General features: G+C 41.3%; 1 protein-coding gene across 1 annotated transcript; it reads right to left on the reverse strand.

The window, feature by feature from the left end:
* Positions 1–7,707: 7,707 nt before the first annotated feature.
* On the reverse strand, positions 7,708–16,944 carry LOC125272813 (interferon-induced protein 44-like). Its single transcript, XM_048197948.1, has 7 exons — positions 16,821–16,944; positions 16,665–16,698; positions 15,429–15,630; positions 9,051–9,197; positions 8,788–8,959; positions 8,369–8,469; positions 7,708–8,237 (listed from the first exon to the last, which is right to left on the reverse strand). Exons 1-7 carry the CDS (start codon positions 16,861–16,863, stop codon positions 8,067–8,069), a joined length of 870 nt encoding a protein of 289 aa, XP_048053905.1. The 5' UTR covers positions 16,864–16,944; the 3' UTR covers positions 7,708–8,066.
* Positions 16,945–25,284: the final 8,340 nt, after the last annotated feature.

Here is a 25,284-nt window from a genome sequence, read left to right on the forward strand (position 1 = left end):
TGGAGTGGAACGCATCCCTTCAAAGATTCAAAGATATCTAGATGGAGCTCAGCTGAGCGGATGGATCTTATCTTAACTCTCAAGCTCTTCCAAATAAAAACATTTCACTAGCTTTTTGTCTTCAGACAAAACCATCATGACATGTCAAGCCAAGTTTACACTACAGGACTTTAAATGTCGGCAGATCGCTGGACACCAAAGTCGCTGGTAGAGTCAATGGTACATACACTTTAGTAAACTTGTTAACATCAATATATTTCCTTTAATCATACAGATTGCTAATATAATTAGAGAATTTAAACAGATATTATGGAACAACAGTGATAACCTTCCTTACCTTTTCATAAAGGCAGGAACACACCAAGCCGACGCCGACAAACTAGTGGCGACGAAAGCAGACTGCGGGGTTGGCTCACGTCGGCAGCATCTGGTTCCAAAGTTGCCCTGACACACCAAACCGACGCTCGATGATCAGGCGCAATGATCACTTCACCAATTAAACTGCAGGTGTTGCTTATGTAAGAGACAATTCTCTTTGTAATGGTGGCCGACTGCCAACTAGTCTACATCTTTTGACTTTATCTCTCGTGGTGGAATTCTGCCAATTGACCCTTCGCCAGAAGTTTGATTGACAAGTGATCTAACCAATCATAACATTTTGTCCGACAAAGCAGTCAGAAGATTAACCTTGGTGGACTTGAACTTGAAAAATGGTGTGTATTTATGTCTTTCTGCGTTTTAAACAGCATTCTTTCTCATGTTCATTCATGTTTATTTGATGCTATAAATGAACTAGTAGGAAGAGATGATCGGTTCACGAGCCACTTGAGCTGAGGTGCTAAAGCAATCTGTTACGACACATTAAAGAGCCACAAAACGGTTTTTATTGTTTTAATTTCTTTAAAAAATTACACAATTTGGAAGCTGGGACTTTGTTTAATTTCATAAATAACCTGCTCTGTGTCTGTCAACATGTTGTCAGTGTCCTCTTTGCTCCGCAATGTATTTTTCCCTCTTGTCGGACAAAGCAACAGTAACTAAGGGGGGCGGGTCTTTGCGAAGGGTCAATTAATGGTCAACCCTTTCTCATAGGCAAAATGAAACATTGTATCAAAAACAATCAACACTCCCCGGAGGCAAGAAGCCTTCACGTGACACCCTTAATAATGATCTTACTCATTTTACATCCTCCTGTTGTCTGGTGGAAAACTACCAGCAAAATATGCTTAGTGGCCTAGCTAAGTTCTCAGATACATCTGACCCTTATGGTCATGTTGGCCAAGAGGCCTCAAAACACTTCTGGCTTTTATAGTAAGCAAACTAATTCTACAATTGTTTTCTATAGGATAGATAAAATACTCCATCAGTTTTCTGTCAGCTCACTTTCTGATTGGGTATTGTTTTTTTCACATGATAATCTCCAGAGCTTGCACGCATTTGTCCTCGGGGTTCCTCCACACAACAGGATTTCGATTCAAGTTTGAGGCAGCTGCAATCGACATTCTTCCAAGCAGATTCAGTCACTCTTAACACAGTCACACCTCACACCACAGGAAAACCTGATAAGATAACCATCAAGAGAACCAACCTGGAGAACCATCAAGATAATTGTGACTTTAATTTGGATTGTCAGAAGGGGAGAAATCAGTCCAAAATCGCCCTGAATATCTTGTAAAGTGTGCCCAGCACACTTTACAAGATAAGTACTGAAAAATGTGTCCTAGCGATTGTGTTAAAAACATTTTTAAAAAAGAATAAAAAATGTGAATAAGAAATAAAACAATAAGAAATGTGCCCAGATTTTACTGAATATGCAAGAATGAGGTGGCTGAAGATCTATTTCAGCTAACATCCCAGTATGATTTAATGCAAAACATTTAAGGTTTATAAGAAAAATAGTTAAGAGAAGGAAATATCCATAATTCACAATACATTTATACATTGCCACAGCAAAAAAAAAAAAAAAAAAAAAAAAATTAAATGTTACATTTGTTTAGAGCTTCTTTTATACAAATAACTACACAACAAATAACTACCAGCATTTATCTTTTTTCACTCTTTTTCATTAATTTTTCAATTATTTAATGTGGCGTGACAGATTGCTGTCATTCAAGTTCAAAAATGAACTCTAGAGAGAACATTTTGATAAACATATGTACTATATTTCATATTCATTGTATTTTTCTGAGGAGGAACACTGAGGGATGCAGCTGTTGTCCCCTTCCATACAGAAATGTATTATATTCACATATATATGAAACACTGTTGAATATACTGAAATATATATTTTGAAAATGCATAAAACAATACTTAAAAATTGATCTTCATGTTGCATGTGTAAATATGCACATATGTGAAAATATATTTCATGCCTCATGTATAAATTTTTTAAGTGCATTTTTGCAATATGTACTTTTATTTCTATACCAAATTTACCATTTCTGAAGCTCTTTTATATTATAGCCTATATAAACTGTTCTTTAAACATTGACTTACATCTGGTTTCATATCCTCATTCCATTAAAACTTGATATAAATTACAATCCACTCAAACAATAAGTTATCAAGTTTTATGAAAGACATTTTATCAGATTTTCTGATTTAAATCACTGCATCAGTAAATTATTATTATTGATATTTTACCTCTGGATTACACATATTGGGTCACTGTGTTGGGTTATGTCCTAATATTTGGGTAATTTTTTTAATTGTTGGGTTATTTTTAGCAACCCAGCAGTTGGGTGAAATACCATTCCCACAGCAATAGTTCAAATTTTAATGGTCCAGAGAAAGAAACTGCAGCCTGATAATGACAGGTAAGTCACCTCATTTTATGACAACTCTGTGTACTGAACGTTGAATCACTATGCTGAAATTTAAACTTCTTTTTCATCTCATTTAATCTATGCCTGACTATTTAACTGACTATATTCTGATTTGAAACTAAGTATTACACTACTGATGCTGTTAAAGCTACCTCAGAAAATTGAAAATACTGCCACACCAACAAGTGAATTTTCACCAGACGTTTTTCAGCTGGCTGTTTTTACCTACATCAGCCAAGAACATGTGGACACAGCCTTACTAACTCTTAATCTTCTTTATTTTACAATTTTTAGCCTCTTATCTTACAACTCCCCCTTCTGGCCACATACGGTATTTCAGAACACTCAACACAACATATTCCATTTTCCTGGAAAGCACTTGCGTTAGAATTAACTAAAACTCAAGCGGTCATTATATAAGGGGTACATACACTAGATAAGCAAAGCAATAGAAAACACAGTGTATAATAATAATTTAACAGTCAAGCTAGAATAACACCATATCCTCCGTATCAATAACATAATAGGATTCTGCAAATCTGTAACCTTCTTGTTATTTAAACAATCTTACATCAAATAAATAATCAACAACAACAACAACAACAACAACAGTTAAATAATAACCACGTAACATATATGGTTTCATAGACTAATAGCCTACCAATTTTTAATCCCCATACTCCTCGCCTAAACTGTTAAAAATCCTTCAGCCATCCAGGAGTCTTCATATGTCTTGTTTTTCTGGGACTACCCATTTCTACATTAGGTTTCTCCTGAGGAACCGTAGTAGGCATGTGTTTTTTTATTTATTTTTTTTCTGGACAAACAGCTAAATTCGCAGTGTTCCAGGATTTCCCATCACCCAAAATTATATACCAGTTATCACAGTAAAGCTGCTTTGACACAATCTGCATTGTAAAAAGCGCTATATAAATAAAGATGACTTGACTTATATAGACAAACTGTATGTAAATGGACAACTCTACAGAAGCATTGACACTACCCGGATTTAAATCGACAGCTAAGACCAACATGTTGCCAAATTAAGTGTATGGAGAAAAAAAAAAAAAGCCAACGTCCACACGTCACACTTTACAAATAAATGTTTTCTATATATTTCACTTATCTCATAGTATTTTTTTCAACTGTCTAAACTTTGTTTGTTATGTACTTAATGTCATTATTCTAATTCGTCTACTACAGCATATAATGAAAAGGTTGAAGAATATAGAAAAAGCAGAACTAACGAGCATCAATAAAAGAAGGTTTAAACCAATGCATGAAATTAGTTAGTTATAATCCCCATATAAATAATATAGCATTAGAGGCATAACATGTAAATATACACCGAGATTAATGAAGATAAACAAGGGGATTGCCACAGTAACTCTAGCATCGCGTCAGTCAGACATTAGCGATTAATATCTAAATATACCAAAATTATTTCCTTAATTATTAACAGATGAAGATAAAAACACTTACTATTCAGCATTGACGCACACAATATAAGTATAAAACTCTCCGAACACGGTGAATTCTCTCAGCAGCGCAGTCCCATGTTATGCACTCGCTTCTCCGTCTTTATTGAATCTGCGCGCAACAGAGCGCTGCCCGTGGTCGTCGCGTGCGCTCAGGGAGAGTTTGAGCGCCTCAATATGCGTCAAAGATGCGTATACATGATAATTGCATCATCTGCACTACCTTTCATACATACATATATATATATATATATATATATATATATATATATATATATATATATTCATTATAAAAGTGTGTGTGTTATAAATGTGCCTATATTGATTTAACAAATACCTTGTGTGTGTGTGTATATTCATTGCACCTATCTGTTCTGTTCAATGTTATTTTCATATGTAAGTCCATGGTTATAATTATTCATAAGTATGCAGTGTCATAAGTACATCTCTGACGTTTATAACAAACCAAACAGTTTGAAAATCGGTAGAAAATTGAGCAAGTTATGATTATTTAAAAAGTACATGCACCATTAAAACACAGTGTTACGAGTGAGTGAGCTGACTGTGACAAGATGGCCACCAGGTGCGGACGTCGACCTCCATTGGCCAGCAGCGCGGACTTGGGTAAAATATGAGTGTCTATTGCAAAACAAAAAAACAGCACTTTTTGTCCGTGAAAGATTTATAATTTGTCCATTGTTTGCATCACATTTCTTCTGAATGATCTGCTCTCTGTCATCGTTCTTCAAGAAATGCAATCTGAGCAGCGTTTATGTTGTAAAACTGTATACGATCGTATCTAACAAACAAATGAGCCCGTGTCCAAAGTATATTTTTTCGAAATAGTGCAGCGGTTTTAGTTATAATATCCAAGCAGTGCTGTCGGATTTTGATATCCTCCCGCCATTGTCATTGTAGTAAATCTTACAACCAAAACTTTCAGCCAATGCCACGATCCAACAAAGTGTGTTCTGTTTCTTCTGAATGCATGCACATCTACACACATCAGTCTCGACTATTATGCAGCAAGCCATATTTTATAATTGTATAAAATATTCGAGAAAAAAGCACAAATACGGCTGAGGCGCCAAACTCAGTGGCTGGAATTAGCTGAGGTAACATGAAGGCTCACAGACACCAGCGCAATCTACCTGTCACTCAAGTGACCACGCCCTTAATTATGCAGAACTTTAAGGCTTAATATAATTCAAACGGATGAGTTATAAAAAAATTCACCCCCCCTCAGAGTTGTCATGAAGGGCAAAATTAGCAGTATAGACCAAAACTACAATTTGAACCAACTTGAAAACATGTTTTTTTCTGCTATAAACTTGGCCAATTTAACATGGGACTCTATGAGATTCTGCTCTCTTTTGGAGCCTGTCCCTATAGCGGCCAGTCGATGAATTGCAGTTTAAGTTACTTCCGTATTGGCTTCACGAGAGACTGGGGGTAGCTTGTGTTCAAGGCAAGCGCGAGCTCCGTGGGCGGAGAGCACGAAATTTAAAGGGGCCGTGCAGCCTGAATCGGCGCATTTATAATGATGCCCCAAAATAAGCAGTTAAAAAAATTAATTTAAAAAAATCTATGGGTTATTTTGAGCTGAAACTTAACAGACACATTCAGGGGACACCTTAGACTTATATTACATCTTGTAAAAAAATGTTCGATGGCACCTTTGAGGTTGTTGTGCTGCTTGCTTGGGAGATACTAGAAGAGTAAGTTTATTTTCTTAATTCCTTGTGGAAAATCATTACTGTATGCAATATTACAGACAAATGAAATCGATCTTGGTCTCTGTGGGTGCTGTGCAGTGATATACATAGCTGATGAATTAAATTCATGTCTGACCAATCAGCAACATCCAGGAATTGAACTACTGTATGTGTTTTTATAATGTACATTTAAAAATTTGGATTTTTTTAAACCTTTTTTTCCCCTCAGAAATGTCCCCTCAATCGTGAATAAATGACTGATGTTCATGAATACTTGTGACCCTTCAAATGCTAAGCCACAGGTGAATCTTCTCGACCTATTAGCCTGGTCATCGGCTCTAAATCCTAGCTTTATTTCACCATGGCAACAGCACGTGACAAAAGGACATCCGCATACTTCTGAGTCAATGCAAGTTTAATTCTTATCACTGTTATAATATCAAAGGTGAAAACTGGCAGAACTGTAAGTTATTGAACTAATATTCATTATCATGGTATCCCACATGCAAAAAAAGAAGAAAAAATAATAATTTAAGTGCATTTTTTATTTATTTTGCAAATTATGTTCTATTTACCATGTTGGCTAAAATTAGCAGTTTTTGCACCTCAGTATTGTTGTAGCCTACATTAACAGGATGCAATAATAACAGAGTGTAAACTACTTAAACACTCATTATTATTACACACTCGTTAGGCCTTTTACTTCCACTTTTTCTTAATTTTTACTGAAAATAAATGCCTTTCTGATGTGATGGGAAAAGGGAGAAGAGCTAGCTCGGCAAAAGGCAGATTCAAACCCTGCCAATCGTGTCACAAGTTAATTTTGCGCACCCAACACGCTACTGCCTACACCACTGAAGTCAATAATCATATGGTTGTTTTTACCCTTGTGTGACATTGGTGGACGGAGCTACTGTAAATTTGCACTTAGTAATAGACACTCCGAATAATCTTGTTTTCCGTTTGCATTAAGATTATTTTTATTACCAGACTGGCAGATATTGATAATTTTACTTAAGTAAAATGCACTTAATTTAGATCCCCCAGGAAACAAGACTGCATCTTATATAATTTTCTTATATGAAAAATCCTGAATCCAAAATCCATCTTGATTTAAGAATTTTTAGATATTTGTCCTTGAAATAGGACAAAAAACACTATGTAAGAAAAGTATTTTTGCAGCATGAATGAATGAGTTAACTATTTAAACATCACTTGTACTTTAAAAAGGGGGAGGAGACCGAAGGTAACTCTGGGTTTACCAAAGAAAACCTGCTCCCGACCAGGTTAGGTTCACAGAGTTAAGTTACCATGGTAACTGACTGAGTAGAAGTTACTTCTCTTTCAGAAACAAGCTTGACTTACCCTGCTTTCTCGGGTTTGACATACCTCCCATTCTGAAACGGAAAACCCAGAGTTTCCCTCATTTCAGGGTTAACATACTCAGAGTTCTTAACTTCCTTTCTGAAACAGGCCCCTGCTCTTAACCATCTGTGCCTTCAAAACGTTGACTGATACTTTTTGACCTTTTTGTCTGCTGGGCCGAGAAGATGTAACGGAACTTCATGCTCTAGTTCTGAATATGAATCTACTGCTACAAATGCAAATACTTTTTTTTTTTTTTTTTAAGGAGGGACGAGATAAGTATGTCTTATTTGCACCAAACAGAGATATAAACAAAACATTCTGTTTAATTTTTCTTTTGTGGTAGAGAAGGCATTTATTTTATTTTGGCAAAATAAAGGAATTGTTCTGCGCTCACAGCCAAAATGTGTTGAGTTTGATGAACCAATAAAACAATAAACATTTGAAATGTAATGTACATTTGACATTTGAAATTAGCAATGTAAATTACACTGAATAATTTCCTCTGTCAAATGTAAAATATAAACGCATCTTGTTAAGACTTCCATTTGAAAAAAAAATAAAATAACAAAAATAGATTTTCCTCTGATAAAGAAATTCAAAGAATGACCCACTCCAAATGCATCATATGTGATTTTGTGATGTGATTTATATGCATTAATAACTGTATATGTGTGATTTTGTCAGTAGTTTTCACAGTCCAACAATCTATCATCAGCAATCTGAACAATCTGATCAAGTGCCTTCAGTATCAGAACATCAATGTCATCCTCTGTGTCAATCTCATCATGGTAGTTCTTCACTGGAAAGATGTTTGACATTGGCACACCTGTATTGGTGCTGCACATCTCCATCTGGACAAGAGCAGAATGTTAGATTAGAAAATTAGATGTGGCTGTTAGACAAAATCAAATCAACATGGGCAATATATAGTTGCAATACGTAAAACTGAAACACGTGTATGTCTTTGGATGATATCACATACCTTATCTTTGATCTTCTTGCTACTGTAGATCTTATTTAGATCATCTTTGACCAGCAGACATGCTTCATCCACTTTGGTCATGACAACCACTTGAGGAATCCCTACAGCAAATGCAGAGGCAATGTAAAGGTTTTAGAACAAGTTTTTTTCCTCAACAAATTTGTGTCAGTTTGCTAAAAGGTATTTACATATTTACATAACTGACCCACATACATTGTCTGGTCATATAAATAAGTAAGCAGAATTATTGAGCCTGACATGCCCATGCACTTGCAGCCTGTATATCTTGATTTTATCCACTTACACACTGAAAAACACACTCGAACCCAACCCACTTTATGCCCACTTCTCTCTCCCATGTAATATAATGTATGTGAACCCATGAATGAAAATCATAAACATTCGGAGGTCAGTTTTACCCTTATCACTGATTCTCTGGCGGATGATCTTCAACTTGTCAGTAAGTTTATCATCTGTGAATTGGACTGTATTTCCATCTATGACGTAAACCAGGCAGAAAGCCTGATCAAAGAGGGTAGGGTCACAGTTGTAATGTTGATCCTTATGAGTGAGTGCCTGCCCCTGGTTGAACTAAGATTGGAAATTCAGCAAAATATGTTAAACATCAAACCTATTGCACACATTCAAACTTTGTTAAAATAATAATGTAGTGGTTTATTACTTTATAGCCATCCTTCACATGGCCAAACACAGCATTGATGATGTCATCTGGTTGTGACCCAGCCAACGCTTCAGCTTCTAAGCCCATTATATCCTTGAAGACGAAGGGCAAAGTTTTTTCCCCACTTCTGATGGTGAATCCTTTGAGCTACAAACGAATACCAAAATATAGAAGCACAAATATGTATGAATAATTTCAACAACAACAACAAAAAAAAATCTTATATGATCAGTTAAAATGCTTAATGCACAAGAGTGGGTCAATTGACATTTCTGGGTCTTTTAGAAAAAAAAAAATTCAATTGCTTACAAGCGTTTACCAGTGCTTTTACTAAACTCACAGCAACACACCTACATCACACAATTAGCCAAATAGTTAATTTTCTGCTCAAAATCATATATATTTTTTAAATAAACACAAACTCTACATTTCAAAATGCTAAAAAGCTTTTTCAACACATACTAACTCTATCAAAACACAGCAAACCTGATTCAAAATCGAGTCGTTCTGTCAAACACTAGCACTAGTTCCCTTTCGATATTTCACTCGTACTGCGTATGGGGGAAAAGTCTCCCTTTTTCCCCGCCACTGAAGCCTTTTCAATAACGCATTGTAACTGCACCGTCATTGGTTCACTCATAGACAAGTTGTTGAACCAATGGCGGCGCGGCTCAGCTGCGCGGCCTATGAGAAGAGAGCGCGCGCACATTCCCGCCAAAAGGGGCGGGGTAATGTGCTATATAAGTGGGCGAGTCGCCATAGGCCATCAGTCCTTTCTCCTTCAGCGACGACTGAACTTCTCTTCGCTGATCCTCGCCGAAGCCTGCTCGCCGGAAAAGAAGCTCGCCGTCTGAGAAGACGCTTCGCCGCCGTTGAAAAGGCCCTGCAGCGGACCCAGCCGACTCGCCGGATCCTCGCAGCGCCCGCGCCCTCGCTGACTGCCGCCTTCGCGCTGTCGACGAGCCGCCGCCTCCCGCTTCCTGCGACCGGCCGCTTCTCAGCGGGTCTCCTGCCGCCATCCGGCGCGCCCTCTCTACGTCCTCCCCGCGGTTACAGTAACCGCTTTCGAGCATTTTTCCAGTGGTTTTCACCGCTTTGAGCACCGGCCCTCGCCGTTAGAGCCTCCCAATCGCCGTTTTCATGGCGCACGGCATTTCTAAATGCCACACCACTCTTGTGGTATGTGCAGAGCCCCTCTGCACGAAGAAGACGGGCACAACGAGTGCATCGGATGCCTGGGCAAGTCTCACGCGGATAACGCGCTCGTTGGCGGCTCATGCTCGCACTGCGAGTCCATGAGTCTCGCGTCTCTGCGCTCACGGGCCGCCTTCTTCAAACAGGAAGACCCCGCCGCTCGCGCCCTCCCGTCCCCTCTCCTGCGAGGAAGAGACCGCGGGGCAGAGCGGTTCAGCGCATGGAGATGGGCGAGCCCACGTCGGCTCAGCACCCGCGTGCCTCGCCCTCTCCCAGCAGAGAGCAATCCCCCGTCTTGTTCTTCCGCCCTGACCAGCGTCCCTCAGCAGATGCGAGCGACCTCGTCTCATTTGGCGGATCCGACGAAGAGCCCCTCTTTGACTCTGTGTCCATGGCAGCCTCTGAGCCAGAAGCCTGGGTTGGCGAGTCGGGCGACCCCGCCCCCCTGCCTTCCTTGGAGCCCATCGACCACGGTACGGGCATGGACGCCGAGCTCTTCCGTGTCCTGTCCAAGGCCGTCGAAGACCTCGACCTCGATTGGGCCCCCCCAGAGGAGCCATCTAGGAGCCGCCTGGATGAGTGGTTCCTCCCAGGTCGTCGTCAGGCCCCTCGCCAGCGCTCCGCTCCCTTCTTCCCAGAAGTCCACGAGGAGCTAACGAAGTCGTGGCGCGCCCCTTACTCTGCCCGCCTGCATACTTCACACCGCTCAGCCCTCACCTCTGTGGACGGCTCGGAAGAAAAGGGCTACGAGCATCTGCCGCCCTTGGATGAAGCAGTGGCCGCTCACCTCTGTCCTCCCGCGGCTGTGGGATGGAAGACGAAGAGAGCCCTCCCGTCCAAGCCCTGCAGGACGACCTCCGCCCTGGCAGGAAGGGCCTACGCCTCAGCGGGCCAAGCCGCTTCAGCACTACACTCCATGGCCATCTTCCAAGTATTCCAGGCCAAACTCCTCCGCTCATTGGACGAGTCCGGCACTGATGCACCTGCTTTTCGGGACCTCCGCAGCGCCACAGATTTAGCCCTGCGGGCCACGAAAGCCACGGCCCAGGCCATTGGCAGATCCATGGCCAGCCTCGTTGTTCTGGAGCGCCACCTGTGGCTGAACCTGACGGAGATAAAGGATCAGGACAAGACGGCCTTCTTGGATGCTCCCGTCTCCCCGTCAGGACTCTTTGGGCCGGCAGTGGAGGGTTTCACGGAGCGCTTCACGGTTGCACAGAAGTCGTCTCAGGCCATGAGACACTTCCTACCCAAGCGCTCGAGCTCTGAGTCTGCTTCTAGCCGCCCCAGGCCTGCGCCGGCTCAGCAGACGAAGCCAGCGCTCGCACCCTTCTAAGCGCCCACCCTTCCCGAGACGCCAGGGACCCCGGCCCAGGATTGCGCTGGACTCGGCGACTCCAAAGTCATCCTGATCTGTTAAGGAAGAGGACTGGGGCATGTCCCGCTGCGGCCGGACCACCCCAGAAGCTCCTTTGTGCAAATTCCCCTTCGCCTCGTTCATCTCCAGGCGTGGGAATAACACAGCCTGCTGCCACAGGGCCCACAAGTATTGCGCCCTCCCCAACCGCCGTTTTAACGGCGACCCTATTTTTAAACATTTCACAAAAGAGCAAATTTCCTCTTCCATCACTCCCGGTGTCCGGCCCGCCCTCTCTTGGCGTCACGGGCGCCTTCGCCTCAAGGTCAATCAGGCCTGTTTGATGGCTCTGAAACCATGGATGAACCCTACTTGGTTCACTCTAGGAGTACCCCTACAGGCAGTAACACGAAGGACGGTTCTCTCGACAGACGTATCCAACTCAGGTTGGGGTGCCCTGTGCGAAGGCAGCCCGGCTTTCGGCTCGTGGACACACGAGGAAAGCCACCTTCACATCAACTGCCTCGAATTGTTGGCAGTGATACAAGCCTTCCAAGCCTTCCATTCTCATCTGACGGATCGCCACGTCCTAGTCCAATCGGACAGTATGACAGTGGTCTCATATATAAATAGCCAGGGGGGTCTTTCGTCCAGCCGCTTATGCGCTCTGGCGAAACGCCTTCTGGAATGGGCTTCCCCAAGTGTTCGCTCACTCAAAGCGACTCATATACCTGGGAAAAGCAATCTGGGAGCAGACATGCTGTCTCGGAACAACATCCCCTCGGACGGGTGGATGCTCCACCCCCAGACTGTTCAAACCATATGGGAGTTCTTCGGGAAAGCAGAGGTGGACCTCTTTGCCTCAGAAGACAACTCTCATTGCCCAACTTATTTCTCCAAGAAGGACGACGCATTGGCCCACATCTGGCCCAATACCCTTCTTTACGCCTTTCCTCCGATCGCCCTGATCCCTCAGGTCGTCAGACGGATCAGAGAGGACAGACACAAAGTTCTGTTGGTGGCCCCACTCTGGAGGAGCCAGATTTGGACCTCGGAGCTGTTTCGGCTTTCCACAAAAGCCCCATGGCCAATTCCCCTGAGACGGGATCTCCTCTCTCAGGCGAACAGAACAATCTGGCACCCACAGCCAGAGCTTTGGGCTCTACATCTGTGGATCCTCGACGGGAGCCGTCTAACCTCCCCAGGAATGTGCTAGATACCATTTCACAGGCAAGAGCTCCGTCCACGAGACGCCTCTACGCCCAGAAGTGGTCAGTCTTTGCTAGCTGGTGCTCTACACGCAGCATAGACCCGGAGGAATGCGGAGTATCTTCCATACTAACCTTCCTCCAAGAGCGACTGGACTCGGGGCGAGCCCTTCCACGCTCAAGGTTTACGTAGCAGCCATTGCGGCGTTTCACTCGCCCATTGCTGGACAATCTGTAGGGCGGAACGACTTGATTATTACGTTTCTGAGGGGTTCTAGGCGATTGCATCCTCCTCGTCCCCTCACCGTTCCCCCCTGGGACCTCTCTTTGGTCCTCAGGGCTCTTAAAGGTCCTCCCTTTGAGCCATTAAGTCTAGCAGGCCTCAAGCCCTTAACGTTTAAAACCGCCCTACTACTGGCTTTAGCATCGGTTAAACGCGTTGGCGATCTGCAGGCACTCTCTGTGAGCCCTGCATGCCTTGAATTTGGGCCTAACGACTCCACGGTCGTGCTCAAACCAAGGGTTGGCTACGTTCCCAAGGTGCTCTCTACGCCGTTTAGAGCACAAGTGATCTCACTCTCTGCGCTCCCCCGTTCATCGGACGAGCCATGGCTAGAATCACTATGCCCCGTTAGGGCTTTGCGCATCTACATCGAGCGATAACAGCCCTTCCGGCAATCTGATCAGCTATTCGTTTGTTTTGGTGGCCGCACCAAAGGGTCTCCGGTCTCGAAACAGCGTCTATCACGATGGATCGTTGACGCCATAGACCTTTCTTACTCCTCTGCAGGTGCTACATGCCCCATTGGAGTTAGAGCCCATTCCACTAGAGGCATGGCTTCTTCATGGGCCTGGTCCTGTGGAATCTCTATCAAAGACATCTGTGAGGCGGCTGGCTGGTCCTCGCCGTCCACTTTCGTCAGATTCTACCAGTTGGACGTTCCGACCTTGCATGCTCGGGTCCTTTCAGTGTAAAATTGCGGTCCCTTAATATTCCGCTTTTTGCACATCACGAACTCAGGAGTTCTCTCCTCCGTAGTGTAACAGGGTACGACGGCTTCGGCCTTCACTTGTCCTCGGCCCCTTCTGGTGCCTGCTCAAGTTCAGTCGTTCCCCAGCCGTGGCACGGCGCGGTTGAATTCGTTCCCCCATACGCAGTACGAGTGAAATATCGAAAGGGAACGTACTCGGTTACTAACGTAACCTCGGTTCCCTGAGATATGGAATGAGTACTGTGTTACTTGCCGTGCCACGAGGCTGCGGCTTAGGTCGTCGCTTCAGTCGATATGGCCTGATGGCCTATGGCGACTCGCCCGCTTATATAGCACATTACCCCGCCCCTTTTGGCGGGAATGTGCGCGCGCTCTCTTCTCATAGGCCGCGCAGCTGAGCCGCGCCGCCATTGGTTCAACAACTTGTCTATGAGTGAACCAATGACGGTGCAGTTACACTGCGTTATTGAAAAGGCTTCAGTGGCAGGGAAAAAGGGAGACTTTTCCCCCATATGCAGTACTCGTTCCATATCTCAGGGAACCGAGGTTACGTTAGTAACCGAGTACGTTTTCTATCCATCATGGACATATAGTCAAAGCGCAATGACTGTCAAAATACTAACAGTTGATGGCATTACGAAAACTGCGTTACTGTCATGTTTCAGTTCTACTTGCAGAAAATATGTGATCCATAGTTTTTAAAATTCAGTTTCCATTTTTACTGAAGTAAAAGTTTAATGCATGTAAACCATTCTACATTTTTGGTTGAATGTGTACATTCTTGGCAACAGAAGTGAGTCTTTATTTTATAGAATATGCAGTAGAAGAAGAAGAAAGTAACATAATTGCTCAGGGCAGCTACTGGTCAAATGAGTCCCCTATGCAGAACTTCAGTGTCCCCCTTGGTTGAAATCTCTTTCTGAGGGTGGGTGTGTGGTGTTGATGGTGCCCCCATAAGGTGGGGTGTGTCCCCATGGTAGCTATTGCCCTATGCAGACTACATATTTTGTAAATATGGAACAATGGTAGTGGAATCGTAGTAAAATCGTTGTAGTATAAAGCTTTTACTGAAATGAAATTGCTGCCATTTATCAAAACAAATCCAACATACATGGTCTTTGGTTATTATGGAAGCTTTTTTTCCACCACAGAATAAAAAAATCATAAAAGGTAATTGTGACTTTTTATTAAAAATATTTTTTTATTTTGCAGTCCTGCATAGATACACTAGGAATTGAGAGAAAAAGTCAGAATTCTGAGATAAAAAGTCACAATTACCTTGTTTTTACATTTTCTATTCATGGCAGAAATAAGCTTTCATAGGTTCCACATGTGTAAGGGGGAAAACCATAGAGATGTACAGTCCCTTGTCCTGATCCAGCTTCTCCTCTCCTCCATCTATTCCTCTCCCTTACCCAGATATTATTTTCTCTCTGCTCCTCTGTGTTGTTCTTCATACACACTGAACAAATCTGATTCAAAGAGTCCTATTTTACTGTGTGTCACAGACGGATGTTCTGCTAAATATGTGTAGAGTTTTGAAAATGTCACTACAGATTGGACAAAAGTATGTTGGCAATTGAAAAAAAAAAAAACTGTAACTACTGTATAGGTCACAAATACCTACTTTTTGTGTGAAACTATGACCAACAGCAGATGAATTAACTAGCGCTCTAGAGCAGATCCGTCCTTGAAAGACACTTTCGATGGAGTTAATAAAGCTGGACTTTCCTGCTCCAATTTGTCCAGCTACCAGGATCTTGATGTCCTTTACATTTGGATCACTCGGAGAGAAGTTTTGCAGCTTCTTTTTCAGAGCTTCTTTCTGTCTGTGAAAACAAAATACAATTTTGTGCCCTACAGAACTTCACTTAAAACAGATTTTGTTCTATGTGGCACAACAGTGTCTTACTGGCTATATTTGGAATAGCATTGCAACAACACTTTTTTAAATGAAATTATATTTCTAGTTTCCTTTTAGAACTAAATTATGTGCATCTTTTAGGTCATTTAGACCTTAAAATAAAAATCTGCACTTGTTTAACCAAGTTAAATCAAAGAAAATATGAGAATTTATCATGATTGTGGGCCAAACTGCTGCCATCTGGTGAGAAAGAGAAATAACTTCACGTCAGGTCAAAATCATGTTATGACAATAATGACCAGAAGATGGCAGAAGTGTTCTGTGAGAAGATCCAACTATTATTTCAAACATCCATTAGTCCACTATTTACTATTATTTATATTACATTTATTTAAATAATAATAATAATAATAATAATAATAAATAAATAACTTGTACTCAAAACGTAAGGTATGACCAACTGAATAAAAGGACTGATATCAATTATTGTTACCAAATCAATGCCAATATTGTCATTATTGATATCAACTTCTAAGGGAAAAAATGGGTAATTTTCAAAACGTTTTCAGTAAAATGTTGTGATACATTTTCATGCTAAAATAACAAAATTATGAACATTTATAATATCATGTGTTAAAAAGTTACATCACACATGATCATGGCATATCATAATATTATACTTCCAAGTGCTCGAGTCTCCCATAAAATGCCTTGCTGAAGCTACAACGGAAGACTTGAGCAGAATTACTTCAGATATATTTTTATGCACAAGACTGTGCTCCTTCAACAACAACAAAAACAACAACCAATGATTCTAATTTGCAAAATGTATGGTGAGATTTATAGTAATATTTTACAGGGAAATAAAATTCTTATCTTACACATTATTTGCACTATTATTTGAACAGATCCTTGTTTTGACAGCTATGCGCACAGATAAGACACAGTCTGCACTTAAAAACAGAATAAAGTACTTAGAATAGCTTATGAATAGCTTACCCCCAGTCAAATTTCCTCCATGGTTTATCCAGTTCTAAGAGAAACCATAACAATTAAGTTGCAATAACAATAATTTGGTAGTATCTCCGAGAATATATCTATGGTGTGTACATATGCGTTATATACATAAATCATATGGAAGAAAGACCCTCTCACCTGGATTTGGTTGTTGCTCTGGTTGTGAGTTTGATGTTCCCATTTTTTGTTTGTTTTTCCCCCTTTGATATATTTATATCAGCTCTGTCCTGGAACACAGTTGACTTGTATCTAAGGAAGTGATATCAAAACAACTTATATATAGGCTACACAATTCAGTTTCAGTTTCATTTTTGCAAGCTTTCATGCATATTAAATCTGCCCACACCCATTCTTGTTCTTTTCACATCAGGCCCCATAACGACAAAAACGACATAATGGAAAAAAAGACCCCCTATGAAAGCAAAATCTAAACATTTATTGATAATTTATAATTTATTTTAATTTATTGATATTGTTTTGTCGTCATCTCCGCAGTAGTGGATGCACCTAGCCAATTATGAGACAATTTTGAGACACTACTTATGATTTATGAGGATTAAAAAAAAGGAGATGGTTGGATTTCTATCATTATAGGGTGGTTGTGTACACACACTGCCAACACACATTTATAGCCAAACACCATGCAAAAGTGAATTTTGCATAATAGGTTTTGCATAAAAGTTTAGGGGTTATTTCCACAGAATACAGTTACAAAAAAATATAAATGCTAACCCAACTGAGGTAAACCAAAATGAAAAGGGAAAAAAAAGAAATATAAACAAACAAACAAACAAACAAACAAACAAAAAAACTATACAATAAATACAATAAACATGGGTCACTGCATTTGCCTCTTAAAAAAATACAGAGATCTAGGGAATGCAGGATCTGTTTTCACAAAAAAAAAACAAAAAAAAAAAACAACACTAACCACTACAAACACAGCTCACAAACTTATACATTGGTGGCCAGCACCATTACACATAATAAACACATGAAAACATCAAATATACACACACACCACTTAAAATAACTATTTGCAGAATTACTTCATTTATAACTTTACTTCATTTATATATGTATTTACAAAGATAAGGGAAATAGACCTTGAAGTCCCCCTATGCAGAAACATAAATGGTCACGACTAAATCACCAGCCGGAACTGTATATACAGGTGCTGGTCATATAATTAGAATATCGTGAAAAAGTTCATTTTTTTATTGTAAATTATTTTAAAAAATGAAACTTTCATTTATACTAGATTCCCTACATGTAAAGTAAAACATTTCAAAAGTTTTTTTTTTTTTTTTTTTTATTTTTTATTTGTTGATTAGAGCATACAGCTAATGAAAGTCCAAAATCCAGTATCTCAAAATATTAGAATATTTACATTTAAACGTTTCATTAAATGACCATCCCTACAGTATAAATTCCGGGTATCTCTTGTTCTTTGAAATTGGGTAGGCAAAGGTGCACAAGCAACAGGGATGACCACAAGCTTGAGAATACTGTCAAGTAAAGCCGATTCAAACACTTGGGAGAGCTTCACAATGAGTCAAATGAAGCCGGAGTCAGCGCATCAAGAGTCACCACACTCAGACATCTTCAGGAAAAGGACTACCAAGCCACTTCTGAAACAGAAACAACGTCAGAAGCATCTTACCTGGGCTAAGGAGAAAAAGAACTGGACAGTGAACAGTGGTCGAAAGTCCTCTTTTCAGATAAAAGTAAATTTTGCATTTCATGTTGAAATCATGGTCCCAGAGTCTGAAAGAAGACTGGAGAGGCACAGAATCCAAGCTGCTTGAAGTCTAGTGGGAAGTTTCTGAAGTTAGTAATGATTTGGGGGGCCGTGACATCTGCTGGTGTTGGTCAATTGTGTTTTATCAAGTGAAAAGTCAATGCAGCCATCTTCCAGGAGATTTTGGAGCACTTTATGCATCCATCTGCTGACAAGCTTTATGGAGATGCTGATTTCCTTTTCCAGCAGGACTTTAGCACCTGCCCACAGTGCAAAAACCACTTCCAAGTGGTTTGCTGACCATGATATTACTGTGCTTTATTGGCCAGCCAACATGCCTGACCCCTGAATCTATGGGATATTTTCAAGAGAAAGATGAGAAACAGTCGATCCAACAATATACAGATGATCTGAAGGCTCAATAGTGCCTCAGCAGTGCCACAGGCTGATCACTTCCATGCCACACTTCACTGATGCTGTAATTTGTGCTAGGAGCAAGTCATTTGCTGTAATATGTGCTGCCGACCAAGTATTGAGTGCACAAATAAACATACTTTAAAGAACTTGAACTTTTCTGTTTTGAAAATCCATGTTTTGATTGATCTTAGGAAATATTCTAATATTTTGAGATACTGGATTTTGGACTTTCATGAGCTGTACGCTCTAATTATCAAAAGTTAAAAAAAAAACAAACATCTGAAATGTTTTACTTTACATGTAGGGAATCTAGAATATATGAAAGTTTCATTTTTAAAAATAATTTACAATAAAAAAATGAACTTTTTCACGATATTCTAATTATATGACCAGCACCTGTATAACTGAAGTTTCCGCCCAAACAACTTTTGATGGTGCACCAGCTCTCGGGACTCGGCCGTAACAGACAAGCAAACAAAAGAAATGGTAGATATAAACAAACTACTCATTAAGGAGTGTGCGCACTCAACTCCAAACGAAAGTTTAAATAAAGTTTATTAATCCTATTGTGTCTTCTTTACTGTAAATAAATGTAATTAAATTCATGAACAAAACTGACCTGACCGAAGCTCTGCAGACATCCGCCACACACTCCCCTACTTCTTGTTTCACACCAGCAAGTAATTCTGGCATTGGAATCGTTCATACGGTTCATCCATTGTAGTGCTTTATGGTCAGTCTCAAGTACAAACTCATGCCCAAGCAGATAATACTTGAGAGTATCAAGGGCCCATTTTACTGCCAAACATTCTTTTTCCACAGAGGAATATCGAACCTCCCTGGGGAACAACTTGCGACTGATGTAAGCTACAGGATGTCGAGCTTCTTGCGTTTCCTGGAGAAGAACAGCGCCTACTCCAATATCTGAGGCATCAGTTTGCAGTATAAATGGTCTATAAAAATCGGGGCAACACAAAACTGGTCTTTGACACAGAGCATTTTTAATATCCTGAAAAGCCTGCTATGTCTCCTCTGTCCACTGAATCTGGTTCGGACAGTTTTTCCGTGTCAAATCTGTAAGGACAGCTGCCCATACGGAAAAATTGGGCACAAACCTCCTGTACCAGTTTGCCATTCCAAGAAAAGATCTTATCTGAGACTTCATCTGTGGCAGGGGGCAATTCTGTATTGCCTGGATTCTTTGAACTTGAGGTTTAATAACCCCATGGCCGATCACGTAACCCAAGTACTTGTTTCTGTTTTTGCAATGGAACACTTGGAAGGATTGATGGCGAGCCCAGCCGATCTAATATGGTTGATAACCACTTCCAATTGTTGCAGGTGCTCTTCCCAAGTCAAACTATAAATGACAATGTCATTCAAGTAAGCAACTGTAAAGTCAGTCAAATCAGCAAGTACCTGATCGATGAGCCGCTGGAAAGTTTCAGCGTCCCCATGAAGGCCAAAGAGCATCTTACAAAAATGGTATAGACCCCAAGGGGTCCTGAATGCTGTCAGCTCCCGGCACCTTGCACTCAATAGCCTTTAGTTAAATCAATAGTGGTTAAGTAGTTGGATTTACCCAAATGGTCAATGAGGTTCTCGATTCTTGGTATCGGATAGGAATCAAACTTTGACACAGAGTTAAGATATCTTAAGTCAATGCAGAACCGCAGACTGCCATCCTTTTTGGGCGCCAACACCACTGGGCTGCACCACTTTTCGATGGTTCTATAATATTCATGGCTAACATTTCATCTAACTCCTTGTGCAAAGCTTCCAAGAGGCGCTCAGGTATCCTATAACTCATACGCTTTGGGCAAGCCCCTTCTCGGAGCACGATGTCATGCTCAACTAAGCAAGTATGTCCCGGTCTTTTCTGAAAAAATTGAGGATCACACAGACTCTGAATTTCAAACTGTTGACTTTGAGACAGGTGACTCAGAGACATAATAGAAGGAGCTAAATCAGGTAGATACTGGGCCTCCACCTCTTTCTCATCCTCTACCTTTTGAATCAGGAACACCCCTGCTGCATCCCTTAGTCTGTCAAACCACTCTTTAAGTAAGTTAACATGTGTGATGGAATTTTTGAACTAATTAATAATGAACTAACATTTCTTTTCTTCTACAGGCCTAATGATAATCTAACTTGAAATAGAGTCACTAGGACTGAGTGTTGTGATTCAGAAGAATTCTGCTGTGCTGGCTAGACAGCATCCTTCTAAGGGTAAAATTTGTTTTAACCTATTGAGTAATGTGAGCTATTAACCCGGTGATATTTTCTGATGATCCTGTGATTCAGTTGTTCTAATCTAAATTTATGCAGGACAGAGGAACTGAGATGTTTTTCTTAAATCTAAACCAATCGTATTGAGACTGATGATAATGAGTAATAGATCATGCCGTACTGACTATGAAATGTACCTGAAATCCAATAAAACCTGCTGTTCGGAGAGAGATTCTCTGGAATTGATGAGAACTCTCCTGGCCGTGATTAAAGCATATTCTGAGGCATAGTCTGGAGTCTGTTTGGTTTTTAGGCTGCGCAGCAAACTAAGCACTAGAGATCTTACTTCTATACTAGAGTGATAGTGTTTAGTGGAGGAGCACTAAAGAGCTTAGTACCAGGTGATAGTGCCCCAAAACAGGCCAAGACGTCGGCCGACTCGAACAATCTACCACACATGTAAAGTCCATTTTGCACGTTTCTGACGAGCAAGCTACTGCTCTAGCCTTGGGGAAAACTTGAGGATATTTTGTGGCGTACTCTGTAATGACTAACATATAGCGGTTCCCTGCCTAGGTCTTTACTAAAGGCCCTACGATATCCATACCCAGCTGATCAAAAGGCACACTAATAATGGAGAGAGGCTCAAGAGGTGCTCTAGGAGGAACCCTTAGGGTGGTCTGTTGACATTGACAAGTGACAAGTTTTACAGTGCATCGCTATGTCCTTTCTCATGCCTGGCCAGTAAAAGTGATGAAGGATCCGTGCTACTGTCTTATACCTACCTAAATGGCCTGCCCATGGTACTGAATGACCCACAGAAAGGACTAATAGTCTTCCCTCCCTGGGGACTACCAACTGGGGATCAGGACTGTCTTTACAAAACAAGATCCCTTTACGGAGACAAAAGGCTCCCTGACTACCTGCGGATAGCAGCTTGCGCCAAAGTAAAAAGACAGTAAAGCCAATAAAGTTTTTTTAAAAAATAAATGTTTTGTCTTTCGAAATATTTTAATACTATAAATCATAGCTAAAACAATATTTCTCTGAGCGTGTGCGTATGAGCGTGATTCATGTGCATAAGTCAGTCAGTGTGGAATTGCACGTCAAGTTCTGAGAGAGCTATTCATTCCATTATAAATTCTGATTTTGGTCGCCTCTGGTATTGATCAAACCATAGATATTAGCCTACTTGATAAGTTCAAGTTAATATGCTGGAAATCTGCGCTCATTCAAGGATGTGCATTTATTTCATGTACGGAGCAGGCATGGGCGCCTGCAGAATTTCATCTGAATGTTTTTTTTTAAATCTGAAAACTCCAAAAAACTTCTGCTTGTTCTCTCGATACTTTCTGTTTTACTGAGAAATCGCTTCAGGTGATTCAGTGAGAGAGCAGTCCAAACGGTTTGCAAAGGCATTTTACCAATTCATAATTTAAAGCACAATTTAAGCATCAGAAAATATGAACAGTTCAGTTGCAGAGCTGTTTAACTGTATATACAAAGCGAAACAAGCTTTTTTCTGAAATACTCACAACACAATCAACAAATTGCTCATTACTACGGCAACAGTAGACTCTCCAAGCTGGCGTAAGCGAGTGGAGGCGGGGCTAATTTGCATATTCATTGATCTGTGAATAATAAATGAGGCAAGACCAGTGAGTCCAAAATAGTACAGACAGGATCAGGTGGGATTAAAGGGGGTAGGGGGTCTTCCTCTCCAAAATCAAAACAACAGTTAATGGTGCGGGCCAGAAACTCACTCTCAGTGGCGGGAGTGTGGGTGGGCTCCATTCTCCATCCCTGAACTCCCTCGGCATCGGATGATGTAGCCGGATAACACACCTGATCAGATTTGTGGGTCTCTGGCTCAGCAGAAGAGCGAGCACACTCGGTCTCTCTCGCGCAAGTTCGCTCGCTCTCGGGCACGCTCGATCTCTATCGCGCGCACATTTGGTCTCGCTCGTGGCGTTCGCCTCGCTTTTGTCCAGTCCGGTGCCTCATAGGCTCCTGCATCGCGGTAGAGGTGGGCTTTGTTGATGCGTTGAGTCCTATGAAGAGGAATGAACAAAGGCAGTTACAGAAAGTTCGTGCTAGATCAAGGAATTCCGTCACATGCCTCGAGGGAGCACGTGACAGAGGGAGATTTCTTTGCTCAAGGCAGATTAACAGGAACAAGAGAGAGTCCATGGTGATGGGGAAAAATAACTACAAAAAACACTGATACAAAACAAAACCACCATCGCAAGCAATATCACTTTTTTTTTCTTATATGACCACTAATAACTACCACCACTACTACTACTACTACTACTACTACTACTACTACATCAAGAGAGAGATACTTTATTATCCTGGAGGAAATTTTTCTTGGACACATACAATCCAGTGACTGCTGCTTAAATACATAACATAATATATACATACAATACATACACATGCACTATGGACATCAACTATGGACAAAGTTAATAGAATACCTAAAATACTGGCCTGCGCAGCTTCAACGTCCAGATGGTTTGTGTCCCTCCAGCTCTGAGGTACACCTTCCGCTTTGGAACCCAGCAGATGAGGTTCATCAGCATCTTTTTTTTTCTTCTTCCCCTCTCTTACGTTATATATCTGGGTACCTGCAATGTGTAGACTCCCCTTAAATAGTTGGAACAACACGCTTTATATTAACCAAGACCCCCCCAATATTCCATTTATAATTTTTCTTGTGTCAAGTTCCATTAAAACTTTCTGAAAAAAACTCAAAAGTGAATTTCAGTTCTTTTGAATACTTGAGGTTTAGCACATGTCAGTACAAACAGCATTGCTACAGCAGCTGCGGTTGAGGGCACGTTCCTGAGGACCTCTGTGGACTCAGTGAGAACCCTGGTGTCTGTCTTACTGATTAAGACGGCCATTGTTTGCTCCAGTCCATCACCTGGCATATCCTGGCGAGACAATACATAGTAATGAATAAAGAGTGCTGACCAGACCCAGTTGAGTGTGTGTGAGAGACCCCTGCTTATTCTGCATTTCCTGAACTGAGTGAGTGTGTAACCCCTGTTGTGTGAGCATAAATGAGTACACCACTGCTTGTTTTGCATTTCGTAAGCTGCATGTATATAACTGTACACATAACACATTATCAATTTAAATTTTCAAATCCGTTAAAGGATTATTAGGCTGCATAAATTAGGTCAGCCAGAACCGGGAACACTTCCTATAACACCAGATGTACTCGTTACATCAGAAAAAGAATGGCATCTACGCTAATATTAGTCTTTCTGTTTATCCCGAGGTTTACCGTAGTCAACCGGATCCGGGCCGTATCCAGCTGAGACCAAGGACCGGTGCCATAACACGACCACAACGCAGCCCTGAAGTATCAGCAGAGATCGAGTCAACTAGATCATCCATTGTGAAGACATCATCAACACGACAGCCAGTGCCACAGTTCCTCAACAGACCGCCCATCCCGGCGTGATGAATATGATCCTCAACTGGACACGACCACAACGCAGCCCTGAAGTATCAGCAGAGATCGAGTCAACTGGATCATCCATCGAGTCAACTGGATCATCCATTGTGAAGGCCTCATCGACACGACAGCCAGTAGCACAGTTCCTCAACAGACCGTCCATACCGGCGTGATGAATACGATCCTCAACTGGATGGAACTGAAATAAATACTTTGATTGCTGCGATCCTATCAGACTTATGATAGCAACCTGATTGTAACAAAACACTGTTTGTTAGAGGATAACTGGCCCCCCGACTAAGCCTGGTTTCTCCCAAGGTTTTTTTTTTTCTCCATCTTAACACCTATTTGCCACCTGTTTGCCACCTGATGTCACCTGATGGAGTTTGGGTTCCTTGCCGCTGTCGCCTTTGGCTTGCTTAGTTGGGGACACTTGACATTTGATATTCAATAGTATTCTTGACATTTATTCAACAGTGCTTTGATCTGCCTGCATTGACACTATTATTTAAGAGCCAAATGATGTACCAGTTATCAATGTAAAGCTGCTTTGACACAATCTGCATTGTAAAAAGCGCTATATAAATAAAGGTGACTTGACTTGACTTGACTATATGAGAAAGACCCTGTTATGTGTGTGTGTGTGTGTGTGTGAGAAAGACCCTGTTATGTGTGTGTGTGTGTGTGTGTGTGTGTGTGCGCCTGTGTTTATATGACATCCCTGCTTGAGAGAGAGAGAGAGAGAG

The sequence above is a fragment of the Megalobrama amblycephala genome, linkage group LG7 (genome assembly GCF_018812025.1).
Source record: "Megalobrama amblycephala isolate DHTTF-2021 linkage group LG7, ASM1881202v1, whole genome shotgun sequence".
NCBI lineage: Eukaryota > Metazoa > Chordata > Actinopteri > Cypriniformes > Xenocyprididae > Megalobrama > Megalobrama amblycephala.